Source organism: Pocillopora damicornis, chromosome 7, assembly GCF_964200805.1.
Source record: "Pocillopora damicornis chromosome 7, jaPocDami1.2, whole genome shotgun sequence".
Lineage (NCBI taxonomy): Eukaryota > Metazoa > Cnidaria > Anthozoa > Scleractinia > Pocilloporidae > Pocillopora > Pocillopora damicornis.
The window spans coordinates 17,730,878-17,752,462 of NC_142676.1; the positions used below are offsets into that span (position 1 = coordinate 17,730,878).

Consider the following 21,585-nt stretch of genomic DNA (forward strand, 5'->3'; position numbering starts at 1 on the left):
GTTGTTAGCCGGCCGTAAGAGCCATTACCATATTAAGACCTTCTTCTGAGCCAGTAAACGTTTTGAAAAACAGAAAAGAGTGTATTCGTCTTGCTGCGAAGTCGACCTTCACTACAGAATCATTATTTGCGGAATTTCGAAAAGAACATTAGGCAAACATTCAAGCCCAAACGAAATTGCTCCTCGACGGTTTGTGTTAGGAATGCTCTACAGAAGGAGCCGTAAATTTCCTTATAGTTTAATTTAAGCTGAGCACAGTTTACAAATAGTTGATTGTTACTCAGATGCTGCGCTGATTTCTCCTCATTGCCCAGGTTGCAACGGAGGGAGACATATTGGCAGTGGAAATGATATGAAAAATAAAGGAACCAGTTTCAATTGCTCTACGGCAGTAAATGCTGATTAAAAGTATTTCGGTTACAGTTCGTTGAATGCAAAGCTAAATGTCGAAGTATATCAAAACTCAGTGAAACAGCCACTGCGATGAACTTTATCAAAAACTGTTCATCTATCAAATAGCCCAAGTTTGAGGAGTGTTTCTTGAAACGTAAAACTTTCAAGAGTTTCCTGTGTGTCCTTTATTAAAAAAAGAAAGCGTTTTGAAAATAAGAGAGATCTCAGAACGTTTCATGTTACAACATAAAAAAGAGAGAAACTCTACCCAACATCAATTGTTAAAAGATCCTCTTTCAGCAATGCACCTATGAGACTCCGTACTCTACAAAATTAACTCTAAGAACGATTTGGAATGTATTATTCCCACTTTTATGTTTAAAGAGGGTCGCATTTTATTATTTATCACATGAGTATAGGATATAGAATGTTAATGAAGGCTCTTAAAGTAAGCTTTCTTTCCATCGATGAATGAAAATATCTCAAGTTTCGCCACACCTATAAATTTCGCAACCGTATGGCTGGTTTCTTTTCAAGCTTTGAGAAAAGAAATAGAATACAGACCAGTCGACTGACAAATTCTGATCTTATATTGTATCCGTAGACTGGAAAAACACGTAAGTTCTGTCTGTAGAGCCAGTTAGTAATCATCCACCGAAGTGGAGGTGAATATTGTTGGATATTATCTCTGTTATTTTCACCGACACTTGGGCTTTATAAGATGTTTTAAGTGAGAACCGCGATGTTTTTCAAACCATTAAGACCCCTCGTCAAGTTTGACTGTCGAACATAACAGCCCTTCTGTCGCGGTGACTATTAATGCTCAATGTTCCGAAGCTTTTTGATTTTTAAAATAAATCATTAAAGGGGGTCGATTTCGGCCTCATTTTGCTGAAAAAAAAAATCAGTATTTTGACAAGTTACGGAAAAAAGCTGCGTACAAAAAGAAGCCTTAAAGCAAGGGGCAGGCATTTTCTATAGCCTGTTTCATTTGGTTCTCATGATAGGAATTTCACTTTTAACAGAGTAGATCACTTCAAGATATTTGTCTGTCTAGTAAATTGAATAATATAGACTAAACAACTTAAGTTTTCTGTAACAAAAAATGGCGTTCTTCGAGGCCATATCACCATACAAACCGCCTTTATAAAGACCGAGGAAACATTTTAAAACATGAATGCAAAGCTAGATATTCATATCATCACGCACAGTTCTTCAAATTCCAACTGGACTGTTAGTGTTTACATCACTAAATTACCAGCTGCCGTGTTAAAGACACAGAGATGAACATTGGTTTTTTTAAAACTCACCGAGGACAAACAGAGCTGAAACCTTTTCGAAGGAACGCTTGCGAATAATTTTGTCAAATTTTAACATTGGACGGCCTCATTCTTGTACACTTACATGATTGTTGCATCAGTCGACTGCTGCTTGGAAAATCCTAAGATGAGCCAACGCCCAGTACGTGCTAAGCTTGCAGGTGGAAATGGGCCCCGAAGACCATTTTTCTTTCATCGGCGCCACGTTGAAATTGATAAGTGATGGAAAGTTTTACGTTCGTTGCACACTCAACTTATCGATATTTTCAAGATTTTCAAGAAAAAACGAACAATAGGCCCGGTTGTTATTTGTCCAATTTGTTTTAGCCAACCTAGTTGGCCACTGATATTTCATTCAAAGTTTCAATCGCCCAACGATGTGTAAAGTCTCACTCAAGGCCGATTTACACGACAGAACATTTTTGGCACGGCTCGGATAAAATTGGTACGCGTACCAGAAACATTGGTTCGGCACGGATGAATTTAGTCGTGTAAACAACTTTGCCTCATCCGTGCCGACTGATGTTTCTGGCACCCGAAACAAAATTTTATCCGTGCTCGGACCTACTCGCGAGGTAGTCCGAGCACGGATAAAATTGGTACGCGTTCCAAAAACTCTAGCCCGGGTTGGATAAAGTGCGTAGTGTAAACGATAAGCCGTGCCAAACGAACATTTTCCGAGTGAGCCTTTATGCGATTAGTCAGCACCATTTGTTGGGAGCATGTGCAGAAAGTTCACTTCACGTTTCAACATGGCGGAAGCAAACTCCAAAGGAAAGTCGCCCAAAAAATCGCGTGGATACTCATGGAAAGAGGAAGATGTAAAGGAATTGATTCAAATAATGCAAGAAGAGACAGTTATGTTTAGTCTGGATAATGCGAAGACGCCAAAGGAGAAAAGGGCCTCTTACAAAACTGTTCAAGTACAGATGCAAAAGAAAGGTAAGCTGATCGATGTTTATGCGAAAGGTTTTCAATGAAAAACTAGTTAGATCGAAATTAGTACTTTCCATTTGTAACAGGGACTCTTCAAATTTCATCGTGATGCTAGTTAAGGTACTGGATGTTATTTTCGCTCGCCATTTCGTTGTAATGCTGACAGAAGTGGTAGCTCAGTATGTTACTGTCTTACAAACTTTTACTAAATGCAACTTTGGAATCACATAATTTTCTTGTACTTCCCCTGTTTACCTTACCTTCTCTGTGTTCGTAATTGTTTTGTTCCCCTGTTAAGATTTGGATAGCGGAACAGAAGGGAACATTGAGGACGAAACCAACGTCGAATCTGGTGATGAAGCTGACAATGAAGAGTTGAGCTCAAATTCAAAAGGCAGTGTTGAGAGAGGGAGTGGGGCAAGAGAGGAAAGACTAAGTGGGGCAAAAAAACCCAAATTGGAGATGGAAGCGGAAGCAAAAACTGATACGAAAAAAAACAAAGTTGTCAAGAAAGGCAAAATGACCAGATTTGAGAAATCGATTGCAGTGTTAACCGAGAGCTTCAAAACTGCCGCTGAACAGGAGATGGACATGCTTGTAAAGCTTGAGAACATGCGCCAAAAAGAAATGTTGGTGCACGAAATACGGCTGAAAGAATTAGAGAATGAGCGTCGCAGGGAGGAGCGACAACATGAGCTGATGTTGGTTAATCTTTTAAGCCAAAATAGAAATCCATTTCAAAGAATGGATTTCTATGAAGGAAGCAACCCTGTCCACAGTGGCAGTGAGAGCAGCTTTTATGAAATGTAAAGACTTATATTTTTCAGAGGTTGCCGTTGGTTGTTGTTGATGTGAAGGGACAATTTGTGAAAAGGCTTTTTTCCCTCTGTTTTGTAACCATCTGGTTTACATCTTTCATACGGAAATAGTTTTACATGACTGTTTATTGTCCTTGAGACCAAATCATTTGGTCATTTTAAAGAAGGTTAAAATCAGCAAGGGAATATATTGTTCTGTACACTATTGATGCACTGTGTTTTAGAAAACATGGGTAAGAACCAGAATTAAAGACTTTTTTAAGTGTAAGAAATTTTGGCGTTGTTTAAGCTGACATCTTACTGATATGAAGCTGGAATAGAAGTTAAAAGTTATGTTCATCAGGACTAACAAGTTTCTGTTACAAATTTATTATATTGTTAATTTAAGAACCACTTGTAGAACAAATTTGTTACTATCATTGTTAATATTTCTCTGAAAACCACTTTCAAATAAAGTTGCTGTTTGAACTGTTTTTATTGTGATCATCATTGGTTTATTTATAATTTACATGAGAAACTCAACAGACTAATTACTTTTTTTTCCAATTGATGTTAAAACCTCGCACAAGCAGAGATACAACTTTTTTATTGCAAAATTAAACAAAACCTCCCACAAAAAAGTGCAAGATGTCATTGATACAACAATTCATATGATAAACTCAGGATCCATGGCAGCAACTGTCTAACTGTAATGAATGTGAAAGTGTTTTGTGACTGTGAAATTATTCACCACCCCTTCCAATATGTCGGCCCTCTGGTGTCCTAAAGAATAGTGCAAGGGCATCTCGAATGTTGGCGGCATCTGTTTCAGTCTGTCTTTCGATAATTGCCAATGGGATGATGTCGGGCTGTTCAACAGCATTCTGCATATCCTCGAGCCATTCTTCTAAAAAGGCATCCCTCTTTAATTCACAGATGTTATGAAGGATGCATGAAGCAACCACAAGGTAACATGTGGAGTCAACAGCCATATCAACACGCTTAAGAACTCGTCTAAAACGTCCTTTCCATCTACCAAATGTGTCCTCTACAGTCATACGTGCTCTGCTAAGCCTATAATTAAAGTGCCTCTGCCAGTTGGGTGTGTTTTGATTTTCTGGGTAAGCTTTTATTAGCCAGTCCAAGAGAGGGTAAGCAGGGTCGCCAAGAATAACAGGAGCAATATCAATACCGAGTAATGTTTCTTTGATATTGGGATCAAAAAGATCTCCGTCACATCCACGATTATAAATTTCTGAATTAGAAAGCACTCTTGCGTCATGGACGCTGCCTGGCCAACCAATGACCACATCTCGAAATAAGTACTTTGAGTCCACCATTGCCTGCAGCACTATACTGTGATAAGATTTCCTATTTATGTAATCAGTACGATTTTCCAGAGGAGCTTGTATTGGAATGTGGGTGCCATCTATAGCACCTGCACATGAGGGAAATCCCCATTTCTCCTTGTAGAGCTTCATGACTTCACTCAAATCTTCTCCCTTTGGTATTGACAAGAAATCTTTTTTCAGCTTTTTTGTTATTGCTTTGCAAACATCTTTTATGCAGACAAACAAACGACTTTGATACCCCAAATAAGTTTGCTGTTATCCGGTATTCCGCTGTGGAGCTCATGTAATAAAGTGTTATGGCTGTTCTCTTCCTTGGGGAGATGGCTTTACGCATTGAAGTATCCTGACGACCAATTTCGTCTTCAATCTGTGAAACAATGTATTCAAATGTTGTTTTGGAAACACGAAAGTTATCGTACCACTCCTTGTCGGTGAATGCGGTTTCCACGATCTGAAACCATTGATCTGTGCGTGCCAATGTCCAGAATCTTCGCTCTATAGTATTACAAGCTAGCACGGATGCAATTATCAACAATTTGAATATTCTTCTTCTTTTTCTGTTCTTCTGGAAAGATAAAGACGAAAAGCTTGACTTCGTAATTCCTTTCGAAAAGACGCTAGATCTTTTTAGCAGGAGAAACTCAAGATACTTTTCGTCCGCCATGATGTTCTTATTTAGCAAGCCGCATGCGTACGAAGCGAGAATTGCGAACGCTGGCCAAGATGTTGAGCCTTTTACCCGAACCAAGACGTTAATTCCAACCGCTTAGCACGGCAGAAAAAAGGACGTGTAAACAAGCACCAGTGCTACTTTTTTTTGGTACGCGAACAGTTTTTACCCGAGTCGTACCAAACATTTTCTTCCGTGTAAATCGGCCTTCATAAATTTTAAAAAATTGTATGAAAAATGGTAAAATATGACAATGTAAAGTCGTTCTCAAACTCTGACCCTTTTCTAGAAGGATGTGCACATAAGGAACATAAATGATAACATGGGACTCTTTTTATCATTGATACTCCTTAAAATTATGTAAGATTATCACTATTTAGAACAGGAACCGAATGATATGTATTATCGAAAACTGCATGACAGCCATTTACAGTTTAAAAGCGTCAACTAGAGAAAGCGGAGATTAGGGTTAGACTTCACCATTGAGGAGTCTACTAGAAAAAAACTGGAAATAATTATAAAAACATTGAAATAGAATACAACCCGAAGGAACTTTCTTTCTCCAAGCATTATTGTTGACGTCAAGTTTTTTTTTTTTTTTTTTTTTAATATAGTCATTCACCCCAAACGGAGACACAGTCAGGCCTAAAATGATCATCTGTGAGGTTTTTTTGCCAAGCAGATAATAACCAGTACTCACCCGTTTGAATAAACCTCATGGAAAAGAATCTATAAATGTCAGAAATTCAAAATGAACACGGATACTATAAGTCAAAAACCGTAATTTTGCATGGAAATTAGCGTAATTAAATCATTTTGCAGTGAAAAACCTTCACAAATGTCACAGGGTTAAATTTTTCGTTTTCGTATCTTCTCTCTAGCTTGTAAAGTAAGTATACTTGATTTAGAAGCCAGAAATAATCGTAAATCATTGAAATTAGATCAATTTTGTACCTGTGCGGGTTGTAAAGCGCTTCATAAACAGAACACGATAGAGGTTATGTCATCATGTTTTAGCTTTAAGGGGACCTTCTAATTGGTAATTAGAAAAGTTGAAAAATTGTGGCGAAAACAATGGTTGTTTCTCCAATAAAAATTGTAATTATTCCTTTACTTTCATAATATTCACAAGCAAACCTGTACACTAATGTTACACAAAACTGGAATTTCAAGCTAGGCTTGATAGTAATTAGCAAAGAAGAAGGAGAAATTCAAAGTTTTTGTTGTAAGATCTGTCTCGAAAGGGACTTTCCTGAATGAAAATTTTGACTGAAGCCAGTTGGCGAGAAAGCGAAGGCATTTTTGTTATGAAACCACTTTTTTTTTTAAATCATTCGACCAGATACATAGTGGACTCATTCTCTTGACAATAGATACAAAGTGAGTCGTCTTCGACTCCAAAGATGTAAAGTTTCTTTAGTGTAAAAGGTTGAAAGTGGATTTCTGTCATCCTTCTGACTCCTGAAATGTATTTAAAGGCTGGAGAAGAGATCGGTTTTCGAGTCATGTAACTGCGAATGTCTCTTTCGCTCTCAATACAATAATCAAACTGACATCTGAGAGTATGTAAGTTGACGAAACAGCATTCAGGCGATTAAATGAAATGTTATGCTGCCCCTTTCTATAGCTATCAAGTCCTATACAAACAAACTTAATGCAACCATGCAATTCAGTCTTCGTCTTAAGCTATGCAACTTATTTGCATAGCAACTAAGACCCCAGTTGGTCTTTACCCTTGGTTGTTCTAACTCCTGAAGGTAACATATTTCAATATTTTAGGCTTTTTAATTTAATTTAGAACCATGTTACATTAATTGCATGTGTTACAAATATAAGTTTATATAAAGGTTCGTAAGGCGTATTTTAACATATTCGTATGATAGCTTATGCATAGAAGCCATGAATTGTTATTTAACTACCACTACAACGCAGTTTTGTTCTTCTTTTCAAAAGGGAGCCAGGATTGCATGAGCTTTGCATTTTTGGTACAGGAAACTCGGGCTAATCTCCTACCTAAGCAATGCAAAGCTAAAAACAATCACAGATTCTAACGTAATTTAGTGTTAAAAACTGAGTTGAAAACGTAAATTTGCCACCGTAACGAGTGAAAAGGCTGACGTTTCGAGCGCTAGCCCTTAGTCAGAGCAATTTGCAAAGGGATTTCGTTTGTGTACCTGGTTTGTGTTCTTTCTTTTATAATCTGAGGCGTTTGTTTCGTTATTTTTTCAGGTGTTTATAACATAAGATTTTTTCACGCAAGCCAACACGCTGAAACGCGGCTTGTGCTCAGTGCAGGCTGCATAGGAGCTTTTACGCTTTCACAAGCCAACATTTATCGGCTTAGACCTTCGGTGCGGGTTGTGTCGGATTGAAAGGAGTCACTGTACTCTCGCAAGCCAACATTTGTCGGCTTGAATATATTTGTGCGGGTTGCACTTCAAAGAGTCTCAGAGTGTAGCAACGTGTCTCACGAGTGTCTCAAAGTGTCACAAACTGAAAGAAACTATTGTTTGCCTTGAACTGTCAAGAGTGTTATTTATGTTAATAAACTGAGTTTCCAGTTAGTTGGATTGTTGTTGTTGTTGCTCGCTCAAGAACACAAGTAAATATGGGGATCTCCATTGAACAATTCCGTTCAAGGATCAGATCTCATGACAATTTCGTGAAAATAAAGGATGTCTCATTGCGTTTTAAGGATCGGTTTTGGAATGTAATGCTAATGACGTTTTATTTAAATGTGTTTTATTTGCTGACACTGAAACAAGTTGTTATACCATACAAAATGTTGAATCAAGTGATGTTTTGGTTTACACAAATGATGTGCTACAATGTTTATATTCCATTGCTTATAAGACAAGCAAATAATGTGGAGGAAAATCCTGGCCCTACGATATTTGATATCATTGACCCAATGATAATAGTGTCTGAGACTACAGTTAAGGAAATGAAGCACTCTTTGGTGAAAATGCTGGTAAGCAATGTGTAGCAATGTCACTTACTGCTATTATTTGTCATCAAGTAGAACATATCAGTGAATGGACTTCTTCCACTTTGAATAATATTTTGACCATTGAAAATAATCTATATGTTTCTATAAGCAAAGATTTTTATGGCATGCCCCATTCATTTGGGAAATGTACTTTGCTGAGCATTAAAGGCCTTAAAAACCGTGTATCACATTTGCAAGTGTCTTGCTCAGAAGTACGTGTTGTTTCTTTTGACATCAGAGGTGTTTAATCAGTGATTGTCAACTTGATTTGAAACGTGGTTGAAATGGCAAAGAGTGATCGGGCCAAATATCGCGCATAATCACTCTAGGTTGACAATAACCATTTTGCCTTGCACTGCTTATACCGTGATTGCAGCATTCCTACGTGCGTTAAGTGCTCGTAACTTATGAGAAACACACGCGTGTTACACCAAAGAAACCCGTGTGTAGCAGAAAGAGGCGATTACTGGCAATTTCTCGTAGTTTTGAATTTCCCTTTTGTTTTTCAGAACACGCATATACCTGTATTTTTTTTATACGGATGCGATAGAAATTAATTGGAAAAGCATTCCTTGAAATAAGAATTCGTCGTGTAAGTAAGCTTTGAAAACGGGGGATTTTCTCGAATACATAGATATTATTCCATGGAAAGTGCGTAAGAACGATTTTTATTCGCGGGTTGCGATACACCACGAAAAATGAACGAGTGAGCGCAACGAACGAATAAGATTTTTGAAGCATCGCACTTTCCATGATATGAAGTTTTTATTTCATTCACACTTGGATTTTTTCTCATTGAACAAAAAATTTCAAAGATTGGAAGTAATCAACTTTTCAACGACGAATGTAAAAGAAGACGATTTTATCGAGCTTTTGACTTTAAAATGTAATAGTGTTCTCTATGGAACATCACCCGAATAGTGAAAGTCAAGGTAAAACGTGTTTGCAGAGAGACCACCTAAAAACGCAAAATTCAAATATTAAAATATGGATGCTGGGTATTTAAGGTTGCCTACGACGTAGCTCTTGTGTTTGTCTACATTCCTTTTTAACTCGTGAATTGCACGCATGCGCAAGAGCGAGTTGTAGATATGATGTAGAATAGCACTCGCTCGCTCGCTCGCTCGATTGGTCGATTCCTGTAAACGTTTTTTCGATTTTAGGCTTTTGAGTGCATTTGATAGTTTTTGGCGAGCAATAAACAAACGAAATGGCGACCTTTGTTGCTAAAAATAGTGGTGGGGTGAAAAAGAAGTCAATGATAATCTTAAAAGAGTGGTTTTTTTTTTTTTTTCGTTTTAGTTTCAACAAGCGGCGCCAGCGACTGGCAGGCATGCAAGGATTCACACTGAAATAACAGAACAACCTTCGTTTTTGATAAAATTGTAATTTACAGTCTTTGAACTTGAAAACAATCCGAAGATCTATTGAAAAAAAAAAAAAAAAAAAAAGCTTTTTATGTTATGGCGTGAGATTGAGGACAAAATCGATCATTACGTTTCGTATCGTGTGTTTTTCCTGTGTGAAGCAACAAAAGATGCCGGCGACTGACGAAATTTCAAGTTATCACGAAAATCAAATAACGCCTAAACAAACAGTTTTAGCTACCGATTTTCAGTGAATTTTTAACGAACAATTTTCTTTTGAGTTTCAAGACAATTTGAAGATTTAAAATAAATATTACGTTCGAAAATGCGAAAGTTATACACCACAAAATTGATAAATAGGCCTGAAATGAAATTCTATCTTGTTCTTGATTATACGTTGCCTAGCACGTGACTAAAATCTACCCAGGCGGAGATCCAAAATGACGGTGGCAGTCTTGGCTTAGTTATATCACTCAAAACTCGTTCCCGTTTGTCTCATTTGATAAAGAGGGAATCGTTAATGTTTTCATTAAGACAGTATTGCCTTGATTTTCTAATTTTTACAATGATAGACAGTAAGTTTCACTTTTCACCCACATTTACTTCCAACCTTTTCTTTTGAACCAGAAACAAAAATGATATACGTTTAAAACACATGACATCATCCACCCTTGTCAAATGTAATAACATGATCATTTCAACTTCAATTACTTTGTTTCTTTGCTACATTAGTGAACACTGAACTACTGCTTGTACTCTAGATACGACAATCAACCACAAAATTCCCTAAACCAGATAACATTAAACATAATCCAAAACTTTTTGTATCCGCCACCTTTGATGATAATTCAACTGGGTTTCTTTTAGGTTATTTGTATATTAAAGCAGCTGAATGTTTGGAATGACTTTTTTAAGCAGTATTAGTATGCAAAGAGAAAAAATAGGAAAACAATTTAAGGAAACGGTACAGAAGCACTCAAATTTAATTTACACCACGCACAAAACTAGTGTCCCCGGTTGGTACAGTGTCGTTTCTCAAAAAGCGCTTCATCTTCATCCCTTGGGTCTCCATCATGCTGTTTAATATGGACAAGTTTTGCTCATAGCATAATTCTTCAAAATTTTCCCAACAAAGCGACGTTTACGGCCAAGTTGGATCGTTAAGATCGTGTCTTTGTCTGCAGACAAATTTCACCTATTTTCCTCTCACAACGTTCGGGAACTGAAACATTCTATGCCCGGTGCGGGAACGATCGATTCTGACAGTTTTGCTGGTCAGAGCCGGGGCACCAGCAACACAATATCGCCCTCGTTGCCGAATTCGACTGAATTCAATTTTATGTTACCAAAGTGACGTCAGCGGTTTTTTTGTCAAATGGTACTTTGGCCGCGCAATTCGAATATTATTTTTGAGGGGAAAATAAGATGATGTCTCACATTATGTACAACAATCCTGAATGACGTTTACACTTCACTGGTGCTTTTCTTGACAAACACCTGATCCAACTACTATACCTACTTCATCTCCTACATTTTAAACATTTCAAAAATTGTTTTAAGAACAAATGTGCAATGTTATAAAGTAAGCAGTGATCCTAACGAAGCACTTAAGTACCTTAGTCATTGTCAAAGAGAGGCTGTTGAGGGCTTCTCACAGTTATGCATCGAGTCCCTAACATTAAAATCAAGCAAAGCTGTACATATTTATCACCTTATTAAGAAAATTATTAACCTCTCACTATCGCTAAGTAAATACCATTTCTCTTCACTCTACGGATTTTTTAAAGCGAAATCAAGAAACCTAAACTTAAAGCTTGGTTTTGCAAATGATCAAACTAACGAAGCCGAAGCTAATTTTCAAAAAAAAGAAAAGTAAAGTAAAAGTTAAGAGAAAACGGTTGATTGACCGAGTCAAGAAAATGTCGCCCTTCGACGAGAACACATGTCATTATTAAATTAATAGCGAACGGAGGTATTTAAACATCTCCGAATCTAAACACAAGCATTTCAACTTACGATTAGTCACTTGCTTGAAAATAATTTGCATAAATCAACTAATGGTGAGCTCTGAGTGTGTTTTCAAAGACGAATATAAAAAAAGGCCAATTTTATCGACCTTTCACTTTTAAGATGTAAGTGTATTATCTATTGAACATTACATGAAAAGATGAAAATGCAGGTAAAGAGTGTTTGCTCAGAGACCGCCTAATTCCTTCAATTATTGAAATATGGACGCTGTGTATCTAAGGTCTAAGCTTGCTTATGACGTCACTCTTGTGCATGTCTGCATTCCTCTATGATAAAGGGTCAGTGTAACTATCTGAAATATTAAACGTTTAGTTCAATTTCAACTCCTAATTGGACCAAACTTTGAGGCACTTGATGTCTTGTTTAGTTCTTAGCCTTGCTCCGATATTTTCCTACTTTCAGTTGGCTGTCTTTCCTCTTCCGTGAAAGGAAATAAATTCGAAAAAAGTTACACGTCATATTTAGCTCCAAACCAATGCTGCGTTGTAGAAGCAGGAGAAAACGAGCAGCGGTGATCCGGATTCAAGTGACTTCGTTCAAATTTTCCGAAATTTTTTTCAAGGGGGACTCCACCTGGTTTTCCATCAAATTCACATCCCTCTTTTATGCTATTGTAACTCCTTATGTGCCAGGACACATCTTCCGTCTGTTTTGTGAGGGCGGTGCAATTAGAACAATAGACTCCTCGGATATTGACATATTCGTACATCTTGCAGGTGTCCCAGGTACCAAAAATGTCATGACCTGCCAGCTTAGCGCGTGCGTAGTCCGTATACTGCAGGCCATCCGTAGAAAAGTTACAAGTTGCTCTCAGATGTGTGGAGTGATTAGCAAGATACTGCATCTGTGATAAGGATAATCGGAACTCGTTCCAATTTACTTCCCCCACTTCAATATCAATCTCAAGGTTTTTGCCAAACTCTGCATAATTGAAGGTATTTCTCTTGGAAAAGGAAAACGATTGTATTAACGTCCATACAAAGCCAGGTTCAGACTGCAAGTCACAGTAAACAGAAAACCGTTCATTGTCTGAATTTGAGATGTCGTATTTTCCTGATGTCGAGGCACCGTTCTTAGCTATGTCTTTGCAGCTTCTCGGGTGTTTCATCTTCTCACACCGCTGACCAGAGTAGGTGTTAGGACAGGTACAGTTAAACCTGGTGCTGTGAGTGTCACAAATCTCCTGACATACCCCTCCATTGAGACAAGGATTGGTGCGGCAGCATCTGTTGATGCAATGATGCTTCTCTGGTGCATATTTGTCCTCACCCTACAGCGACATTTAAAGGATGTTTTAGCTCACCATGCTCATCGAATTGGGTTGGCATGTGCGTTGTAGCAACCATCAACAACTCTCACCGGAAACGGATCGAATCGATAACAAACAGTGCGAGCAAAGTACGTGTGCCTACAACACATAGCGGGGTGCCAGAATGGAGATGAAATGTCCATCAAAATTAGATTTGAAATACAGTAATACAGCAATGGTTAAGTCACTGATGTCTTTATGCAATTTGTTGTCACTTCTGTTCTGCCGTTCCCTTCGCTTTACAACATGGCCGTTAAGAAAAAAGTTTTCGAGAAAGGCAATGAACCCAATCCTCTCTTAGCCAAATCATTTTGTTTTGGTTTTGTCTAGACCAATCATATCGCAGACAAAACGGTATGCACAAAATTGTCTTTGGCCCAGACTGACATATAACAGACCTGTTTTGTAAGGGGTACCGCAAAACTTGATCATGTGGAAATATTTATTTTATTTACGAACTTTAACATCTTGGAATATTTATTTTGTTTACGGAAGTTCATGAATAAATGAGTAAAACATTAGATAAATAATCTGATCTCACCTTCACCGTGTAGCTTCTCACCAAATCATAATAATTTCCCCCTTGCCTCCATTTCATCGCCGCCGGCTCCATGTCTTTGTTAGCTTCGTTGAGCTCACAATTGTTTTCTTTGGACAGAAGGAAATAATTCATGGATGTACACAGGCAGTCATCTTTGCACTTCAAGTGACACTGGATGGTGTTTGGGACTGTCAATCTTTCAAACACGTGACCCTCAAGAATTTGGTTATGGATGACATCGTCATCGATAGCAAACTTGAAGTTTTGACAAGTTACCTTTTTCTGTGTCTCAGTGGAGAGGGTCAAATCGAATACAAACAGCACGACTTGTAGATATTGTACGATGCCCATGGCAATAGCACTATTAATGTGAAGAAAAAAAAGATGCAGGATTATTTCACCTGACAAGCATGGGGTAATCTGGAACGAAATACATAGATATTTGGGTCTCTTGCTTAAAAGCGACCTGCATTGATGCATTTTTTAAATTAACTACGAAATTGTAATCCTTAAAGCATGAACCGTAACATTTATCGTAATTGCAACGGAAAGAAAATAATCGTTAGCAGTAAAATTGCCAAAATTTTAGTCGTTAGCCTCAAGAGTCATTGCCATATTGAGACCTTCTTCTGAGTCAGTAAATGTTTTGAAAGACTGAAAAGAGTGTATTCGTCTCGCTGTGAAGTCGATCTTCACTACAGAATCACCTATTTGCTGAATTATGAAAAGAAGACTAGGCAAACATTCAAGCCCAAACGAAATTGCTCCTCGACGGTTTGTGTTAGGAATGCTCTACAAAAGGAGCCGTAAACGTTCCCTGAAGTTTAGCCTAAGCTGAACACAGTTTATAGAGAATTGATTGTCAGCTCAAATGCTAAGCTGATTTCTCTTCATTGTCAAAGTTGCAATGGAGGGAGATATATTGGCAAATGGAACTGATATAAATAAATACACGAACCAGTAATTGCTGATTAAAAGTGTGTCGGTTACAGTCACTTGAATGCAAAGCTAAATCCCCGCCATGACAAGCTTTGCGTCGGAAAAAAAAATATGCAAATTAGCTGGCTGCACATTCATAATTGCATAAGTAATTCAAGCCAAGGTTTGACGCCTCTTGGTGGCATGAGGTGTTCGATGAACATTCCAGGACATCCGATAATCACTGTAAAAAAGTCAATAAAGCTCCCCTCGAATGAAATGGAAAAAACCGCAACTTCCGATGATTACCGATTTCTAATCATTTTCAAGATACAACTCTACTTTGTTCGCTCATTTTCCAGAAACAAGAGTCCAGAGAAATGCCTCAGACAAACTTAACGGGTCTAATTCGAAAAAACCTAAGGGCGGTACGCTAAGTTTATTTTCTCTGTAGAGACAATAAATGTCGTAAGGAAGACAACAGTAAATCGTTAACACAAGGTCTACAAATAGTCCTGACCAAATGTTACATAAACATATAACAGGAACACTTTAAAACACGTAAAAGAGAAGAAACTCAAAAATAGCCTAAAAAAGCGGCATCGGCAAAGCTGATTTCACTTCCATGATCGAAGACCTGGGCCAATCTAAGGCTAACTCCGAGAAACCCTTCTTTACACAGGTCATAGTTTTGAACTTTTAAAGTCCAAAAACTGTGTTGATTAGATAATCCAGAGAATATACATCGCTTTCCATTGATGGTCTCCCCGTTCAGTCTACAAGCTTCGACGCAATGCAACTATTCTTATAATGATCTTTTTTGTACGAAGGTTTTGGAACGGCATTTTTAGCTTTACCGAAGACATCACTATTGCCAAAATCGACTATAACAGGGGAGAAGCTGGTCTGAAACACCGTTATCGCATTTTAGGTCATTGTGAACAAATTCACACGTATGAATATCGTCTTACGCGTCTGTCGTGTAAGGAGGGTAAAGACCCAAGAGGGTATAGAAGAGATTAAAAATAACCCTCAGGTATACACTATCCAGAGGGTATAGAAGAGATTAAAAATAACCGTCAGGTATATACTACCCAAGAGGGTATAGGAGAGATTAAAAATAACCCTCGGTTATACACTACTCAAGAGGGTATAGAACAGATTAAAAGTAACCCTCAGGTTTACACTACCCAAGAAGTATAGAACAGATTAAATATAACCCTTAGGTATACACTACCCAAGAGGGTATAGAACAGATTAAAAATAACCCTCAGGTATACACTGCCCAAGAGGGTATAGAACAAATTAAAAACAACCCTCAGGTATACACTACCCAAGAGGTATAGAACATATTAAAAATAGCCCTCAGGTATACATTACCCAAGAGAGTATGGAAGAGATTAAAAATAGCCCTCAGGTATACACTACCCAGTAGGGTATAGAACAGATTAAAAACAACCCTCAGGTATGCATTACCCAAGAGGTATAGAACAGATTAAAAATAACCCTCAGGTATACACTACCCAAGAGGGTATGGAAGAGATTAAAAGTAACCCTTAGGTAAACACTACCCAAGAGATCATAGAAGAGAATAAAAATAACCCTCAGGTATACATTATCCAAGAGTGTATGGGAGAGATTAAAAGTAACCCTCAGGTATACACTACCCAAGAGGGCACGAAAAATTGAATTCAGATTAATTTATATCAGGAGACCGCTCTTTGTCTCGACTCTTTCTTTTGACTGAAATTTGAGGCATCCATCGTTAACTTATACAATTATTACCCTTTACTAGTTCCCGAATGTCGTTGGCAAGCTCGGCTATTCTTGACAGACAAGAATCTTTGCAATTTCCCATGATATTTCGACTGGAGGCATTTCCCGCCTAAAGTATACGGTCGAGAGCGATTTGATTTACCGCATCAACAACAAGATTATATTTTGAGACCTCGCGAATCCATCTGCTGGAATTCTCCCGGTCTAATTAGTCCGGCACAGAGACCAATTGAAGATATACGAATATGTTGTTTGGTTACCTGGGGTTGAACGAACAGCCTTTGTTCGCGCGCTTGAGAGCTGCTGGCGGGACAGAACGTATTGTACTCTACACTGGTGACAGAAACTGATAGCGCCTCTTTAAGATTCATGCTGCGATTTTTTTTCGGGGCCAAAGCTCATCAAATCTCAGTGAAACAGCCGCTGCAATGAACTTTATCAAAAACTGACGTTCATGTGTGAAATCGCCCAAGTTAGAGGAGTGTTTCTTGAAACGTAAAACTTTAAAAAGTTTCTTGTGTGTCCTTTACAAAAAAAAAAAGCGTTTTGAAAATAAACAATGATAAAACTCACAACTAACTTCTATTTCTTCTTTACCACTTGAGTACGATGTATCAAAACTCTCGTTAGAGCTTGCTGAAGGTAGGTATACATCGCTATCGGACATTATTTCAAGAGTATTTCAGCGCTGACCGTTACAAGAGAAGTGAGAGATTTGTAATTTTCACAGTTTTCTACTTCATCACTCAATAATTCGTTACCAGTCCATGGATCACTTTGGAAACAAAGTAAGAGCACTTTAAGGCCCGAAAAAACCTAGTGTTAAGTTTTTTTGACATTTTTCTTTTCACGGAATTGGTTTGTACATATGATAAGCTAAATGTTTCTGCGAAGCAAAATTCGCGTAATAGGCACTTTTAATTAAGTAGGGAATTGCCATGGAAAGTGTCTGACGTTCATGTATTAAATAAAATCGCCTAAGTTTAAGGAGTGTTTCTTGAAACGTAAAACTTTCAAGACTTTCGTGTGTGACTGTTAATTAAAAGAAAGCGTTTGAAATTAAAGAGAGATGTCAGAAGGTTTAGATTTACAAAACTGCAAAAAGAGAAAGAAAAGTAGCAAAACTGCCAAAATTTTAACCGTTAGCCGCAAGAGCCACTATCATGTTGAGACCTTCTTCTGAGTCAGTAAACGTTTTAGAAGACAGAAAGGAGTGTATTCGTCTCGCTGAACAGTATCACCAATTTTCTAATTTGCCGTAATCCGAAAATATGTCAGACAATTCAGTCTTGACTTCATTTTAAGATTGGCAAATGGAAGTGATATGAAAAATAAACGAACCAGTTTCAATTCCTCTACTGCAGTAATTGCCGATTAAAAGTATGTCGGTTACAATTAGTTGAACGCAAAGCTAAGGTCGAAGTATATCAAATCTCAGTGAAACAACCGCTGCGATGAACGTTATCAAAAAGTGTTTCATGATAGATGTTTCTGTCTGACATTCATGTATTAAATAAAATCGCCTAAGTTTAAGGAGTGTCTCTTGAAACGTAAAACTTTCAAGACTTTCGTGTGTGACTGTTTATTAAAAGAAAGCGTTTGAAATTAAAGAGAGATGTCAAAAGGTTTAGATTTACAAAACCGCAAAAAGAGAAACTCTACCTACCATCAATTGTCAAACGATCCTTTTTCAACGATGCACTTGATGAGTATCTATCCTCGACAGAATATTCTCTAAGAATTATTTGCAATGTATTTTTGCCATATTGATATTTAAAGCGGATCGCAATTTATTGTTTACCACAATATTTGAAACATTGATAAAGGTATTAAAGTAAGCTTGCTTTCCATCAGCGAATGAAAATATCTCAAGTTTTGCCACACCTGCTAACGGCTCAAACTTATGGCGGGTTTCTTTTCTAGTTTTAAGAAAAATTATCAACTACACACCAGTCGGCTACAGATCAAACAAATCAAACAAACACTTATAATATCCGTAGACTCAAAAACCCACAAACAACCATTTGTATTCACTGGAAAGTTCTCTCTGTAGGGGCAGTTAATAATTATTTACCAAAGTAGAGGTGTATATCGATGGAGATTATCTCTATCATTTTCACCGACACTCGCTCCGGGTAAACAAGTATTTTAGTATATGCCTGACAGAAAAAACAAAAGTTATTTATTTCAGTCAATAAACTGAAGAGGAGTCTGAAATTAAATTCTCGACGTGAGATTTGTCTCTACAGCTGAGTGGAGCTGAGTGTTACTCGCTAATCACTTCCTAGCTAACCAATCAACGTGACGAAAAGCCCTATTTACCGGTGTAGAAAAAACTAAGATGAATAACTTACGTTCGTAATTACAGCCTTATAGGATGTTTTAAAAGAGAATCGCAACGTTTTTCAAAATATTATGAGCTCTATTCGTGTTCCATTGGGGAACATTAGCAGTCCTTTGTTTCGGTGACTATTGATGTTAAATGTTTCGAAAATTGTAATTTTTGAACTAAATTTTGAATTGGTCGATTTCAGCTCCGTTTTTCGAAAAAAAATATATTTTGAGCCTAATTCGGAAAAATGAAGAGCGTATTCTTTTTTTTACAAGTAACGAAGAAGAGCTACGTACATAAACGTGCTGGAAATTAAAAGTCTAAATTTTACTATAGCCTGTTTTATTTGGTTTTAATGATAAAATAGATACTGCTTTTTATAGAGTAGGTCACTTTAGGATACTATTCGAATAACTGAATGTGTTATTAATAAACTTTGGTCCAGACTAAACTGTCCTGTTGTGCCTATATTATTGAAATGCCAGCTGCCGTGTTACCGCAGAAATCAAAACAAACTGCGCCTCGTAACTTAAAAGACATTGAGATAAATTTTCAAATAACAAGATTCATGCACCAATTGCCTAAAGACATACATGTGAACATGAGTTTTTAAGAGACTCACCGAGGACAAACAAGGCTAAAAGCCTTTTCGAAGAAATGCTTGCTAATAATAGTTCAAATTTTGCTGTTGGACGGCCTCATTCGTTTTCTCTGGTTTTTAGCGTCTACTTTTTGCCTTCTGAGGTATAATTCAATAAATAATTTTTAATCGATTTGTCTTGGGAATTATACCTCCGTCTGAGAGACTGTTCTATTCATTGTATTGTAAGTGAATTTGGCATTTCTCACCTTCTGGACAATGTGCCTCCTTCTCCATCCCATAATGCTCTCTTGTTATTTATCAAAACTTTTCCTCTCAATTTTTAAATTTTTACGGATAAATGGAAATTTCGTGAATTTGTGAAAACCTAGAACATCGTCCGAACTTCATAAGTTTTCATTCATAAGTTCAGTTTTCATTTCAGTTTTTGAAACATGCATGGGAAGCACATGCCTCGAAATTAAAAATTTACATATTTATCCTCAGCATCCGTTAATATTAAAAACACGCAAGAAGACTATTTCTTGAAATCAACTGGAACGTTGTTTCTTCAGAGGAAGTTAATAGTAACCAAATCAACTTTACTGTCTGGTCTGAGAAAATTAAACATTTATGCTCATAAGTGGAGAAACTTGAGAAGTTCCTGTTTTTCTATTTGTAAAAAGGAGCGACGACGTAAATGCGTTTGTAAGAAAAGGTCAGGGATTTCACTACATCCGATAGTGGCCAGGTTTTCAAGTTAGAAAGTTTTTGAGAGAGTAGGTCACTTTTAAATATTTATCAAACATTAGAACGCGCTATTGACATATATTTCGTATGCGAAGTAAATTGAATAAAAGTAACAAAACACCGAAGGGTTATTGTGACATATCATAGAGTTTTTAAGTTATGGTGGCATGAAGACTGCCTCAGTAAAGATAAAGCCACACTGGTATGCTAAGCTGATTTCTCTTCATTGCTCAGGTTGCAATGGAGGGAGATATATTGGCAAATGGTTGCTTTTAGTTGAATGCAAAGCTAAATGTCGAAGTATATCAAATCTCAGTGAAACAGCCACTGCGATGAACTTTATCAAATACTGACAGGCGAATGGCAACCACACAGAACTTGATCAAAAACTTCATGTATCAAATCGCCCATCGTTGAGGAGTGTTTCTTGAAATGTTAAGGTTTCAAAAGCGTTTTGAAAATATGAGAGAACTCAAAACGTTTTGTGTTACAAAACCGAAAAAAGGGAAACTCTACCCACCATCAATTGTTAAAAGATCCTCCTTCAGCGATGCACTTATGAGTCTCTGTACTCTACAAATTCAACTCTAAGGACGAATTGGACTGTATTATTCACACTTTAATATTTAAAGAGGGTCGTATTTTATTATTTACCATAGGATTATAGGATATAAAATATTAATGAAAGCTCTTAAAGTAAGCTTTCTTTCCATCGATGAATGAAAATATCTCAAGTTTCGCCACATCTATAAATTTCACAACTGTATGGCTGGTTTCTTTTCCAGCTTTAAGAAAAGGAATAGAGTACAAACCAGTCGGATAACAAACTTTGATCTGATTTTCTATTCGTAGACTGGAAAAACACATAAGTTCTGTCTGTAGAGTCAGTTAGTAATTATTCACTCAAGTTGAGGTGAATAGTGGTGGACATTATCTCTATTACTTTTACCGGCAAATTTATTTACTGCAATCAGTAAAAACTTGAAGAACTAAAATGAATTATTTATGTTCATAAGTGCAGCTTTATAGAATGTTTTAAATAAGAATCGCGATGTTTTTCAAAGCAGTAAGACCCCCCGTCAAGTTCGACTGTCAAACATAAGAGCTCTTCTATAGCGGTGACTATTTAACAAATAGAGAAGCCTGGACTGTGCTCTGTTCTGTTATGAAGCACGCAGGAAGCGGCTAGAACACGAAAGAAGTGTTTCTCCTCACTTCTTAAGTGCTCTAGCTGCTTCCTTAGTGCTTTACAACAGAACAGTATGTGCACAGTCAAGGCTTCACTGTTTGTTTTATAATGAAAGAATCGGTTAAGTTGCCCAAGCATTAATTTCAATTTTAAAAACAAACTTTATTTCCAAAGCGGACATCAGTGTCGTCAGCATGCTCTATACTCTCATAAAGCACGCAGCAATAAGCCAATCAGAATCCCTGTTAGAATGGTTCAAATAATCTGATTGGCTGTACAAGACTAAAGCTGTCAAAAATGTCAAACCATCAAAGTTCACAAACTTAAATAGCTCGGCAG

The 21,585-nt window shown here is 37.3% G+C and overlaps 2 protein-coding genes across 2 annotated transcripts; one reads left to right on the top strand and one right to left on the bottom strand.

Moving 5' to 3' along the window:
• The first annotated feature begins 2,110 nt into the window (after positions 1-2,110).
• Positions 2,111-3,848, top strand: LOC149042938 (uncharacterized). Its single transcript, XM_089213667.1, has 2 exons — positions 2,111-2,654; positions 2,947-3,848. The coding sequence occupies exons 1-2, from the start codon at positions 2,435-2,437 to the stop codon at positions 3,456-3,458; spliced, it is 732 nt and encodes a 243-aa protein (XP_089069793.1). The 5' UTR covers positions 2,111-2,434; the 3' UTR covers positions 3,459-3,848.
• Positions 3,849-11,754: 7,906 nt separating this feature from the next.
• LOC149042939 (uncharacterized) lies at positions 11,755-14,052 on the bottom strand. The gene is made up of 2 exons (XM_089211747.1): positions 13,702-14,052; positions 11,755-13,121 (listed from the first exon to the last, which is right to left on the bottom strand). The coding sequence occupies exons 1-2, from the start codon at positions 14,050-14,052 to the stop codon at positions 12,300-12,302; spliced, it is 1,173 nt and encodes a 390-aa protein (XP_089067873.1). The 3' UTR covers positions 11,755-12,299.
• Positions 14,053-21,585: the final 7,533 nt, after the last annotated feature.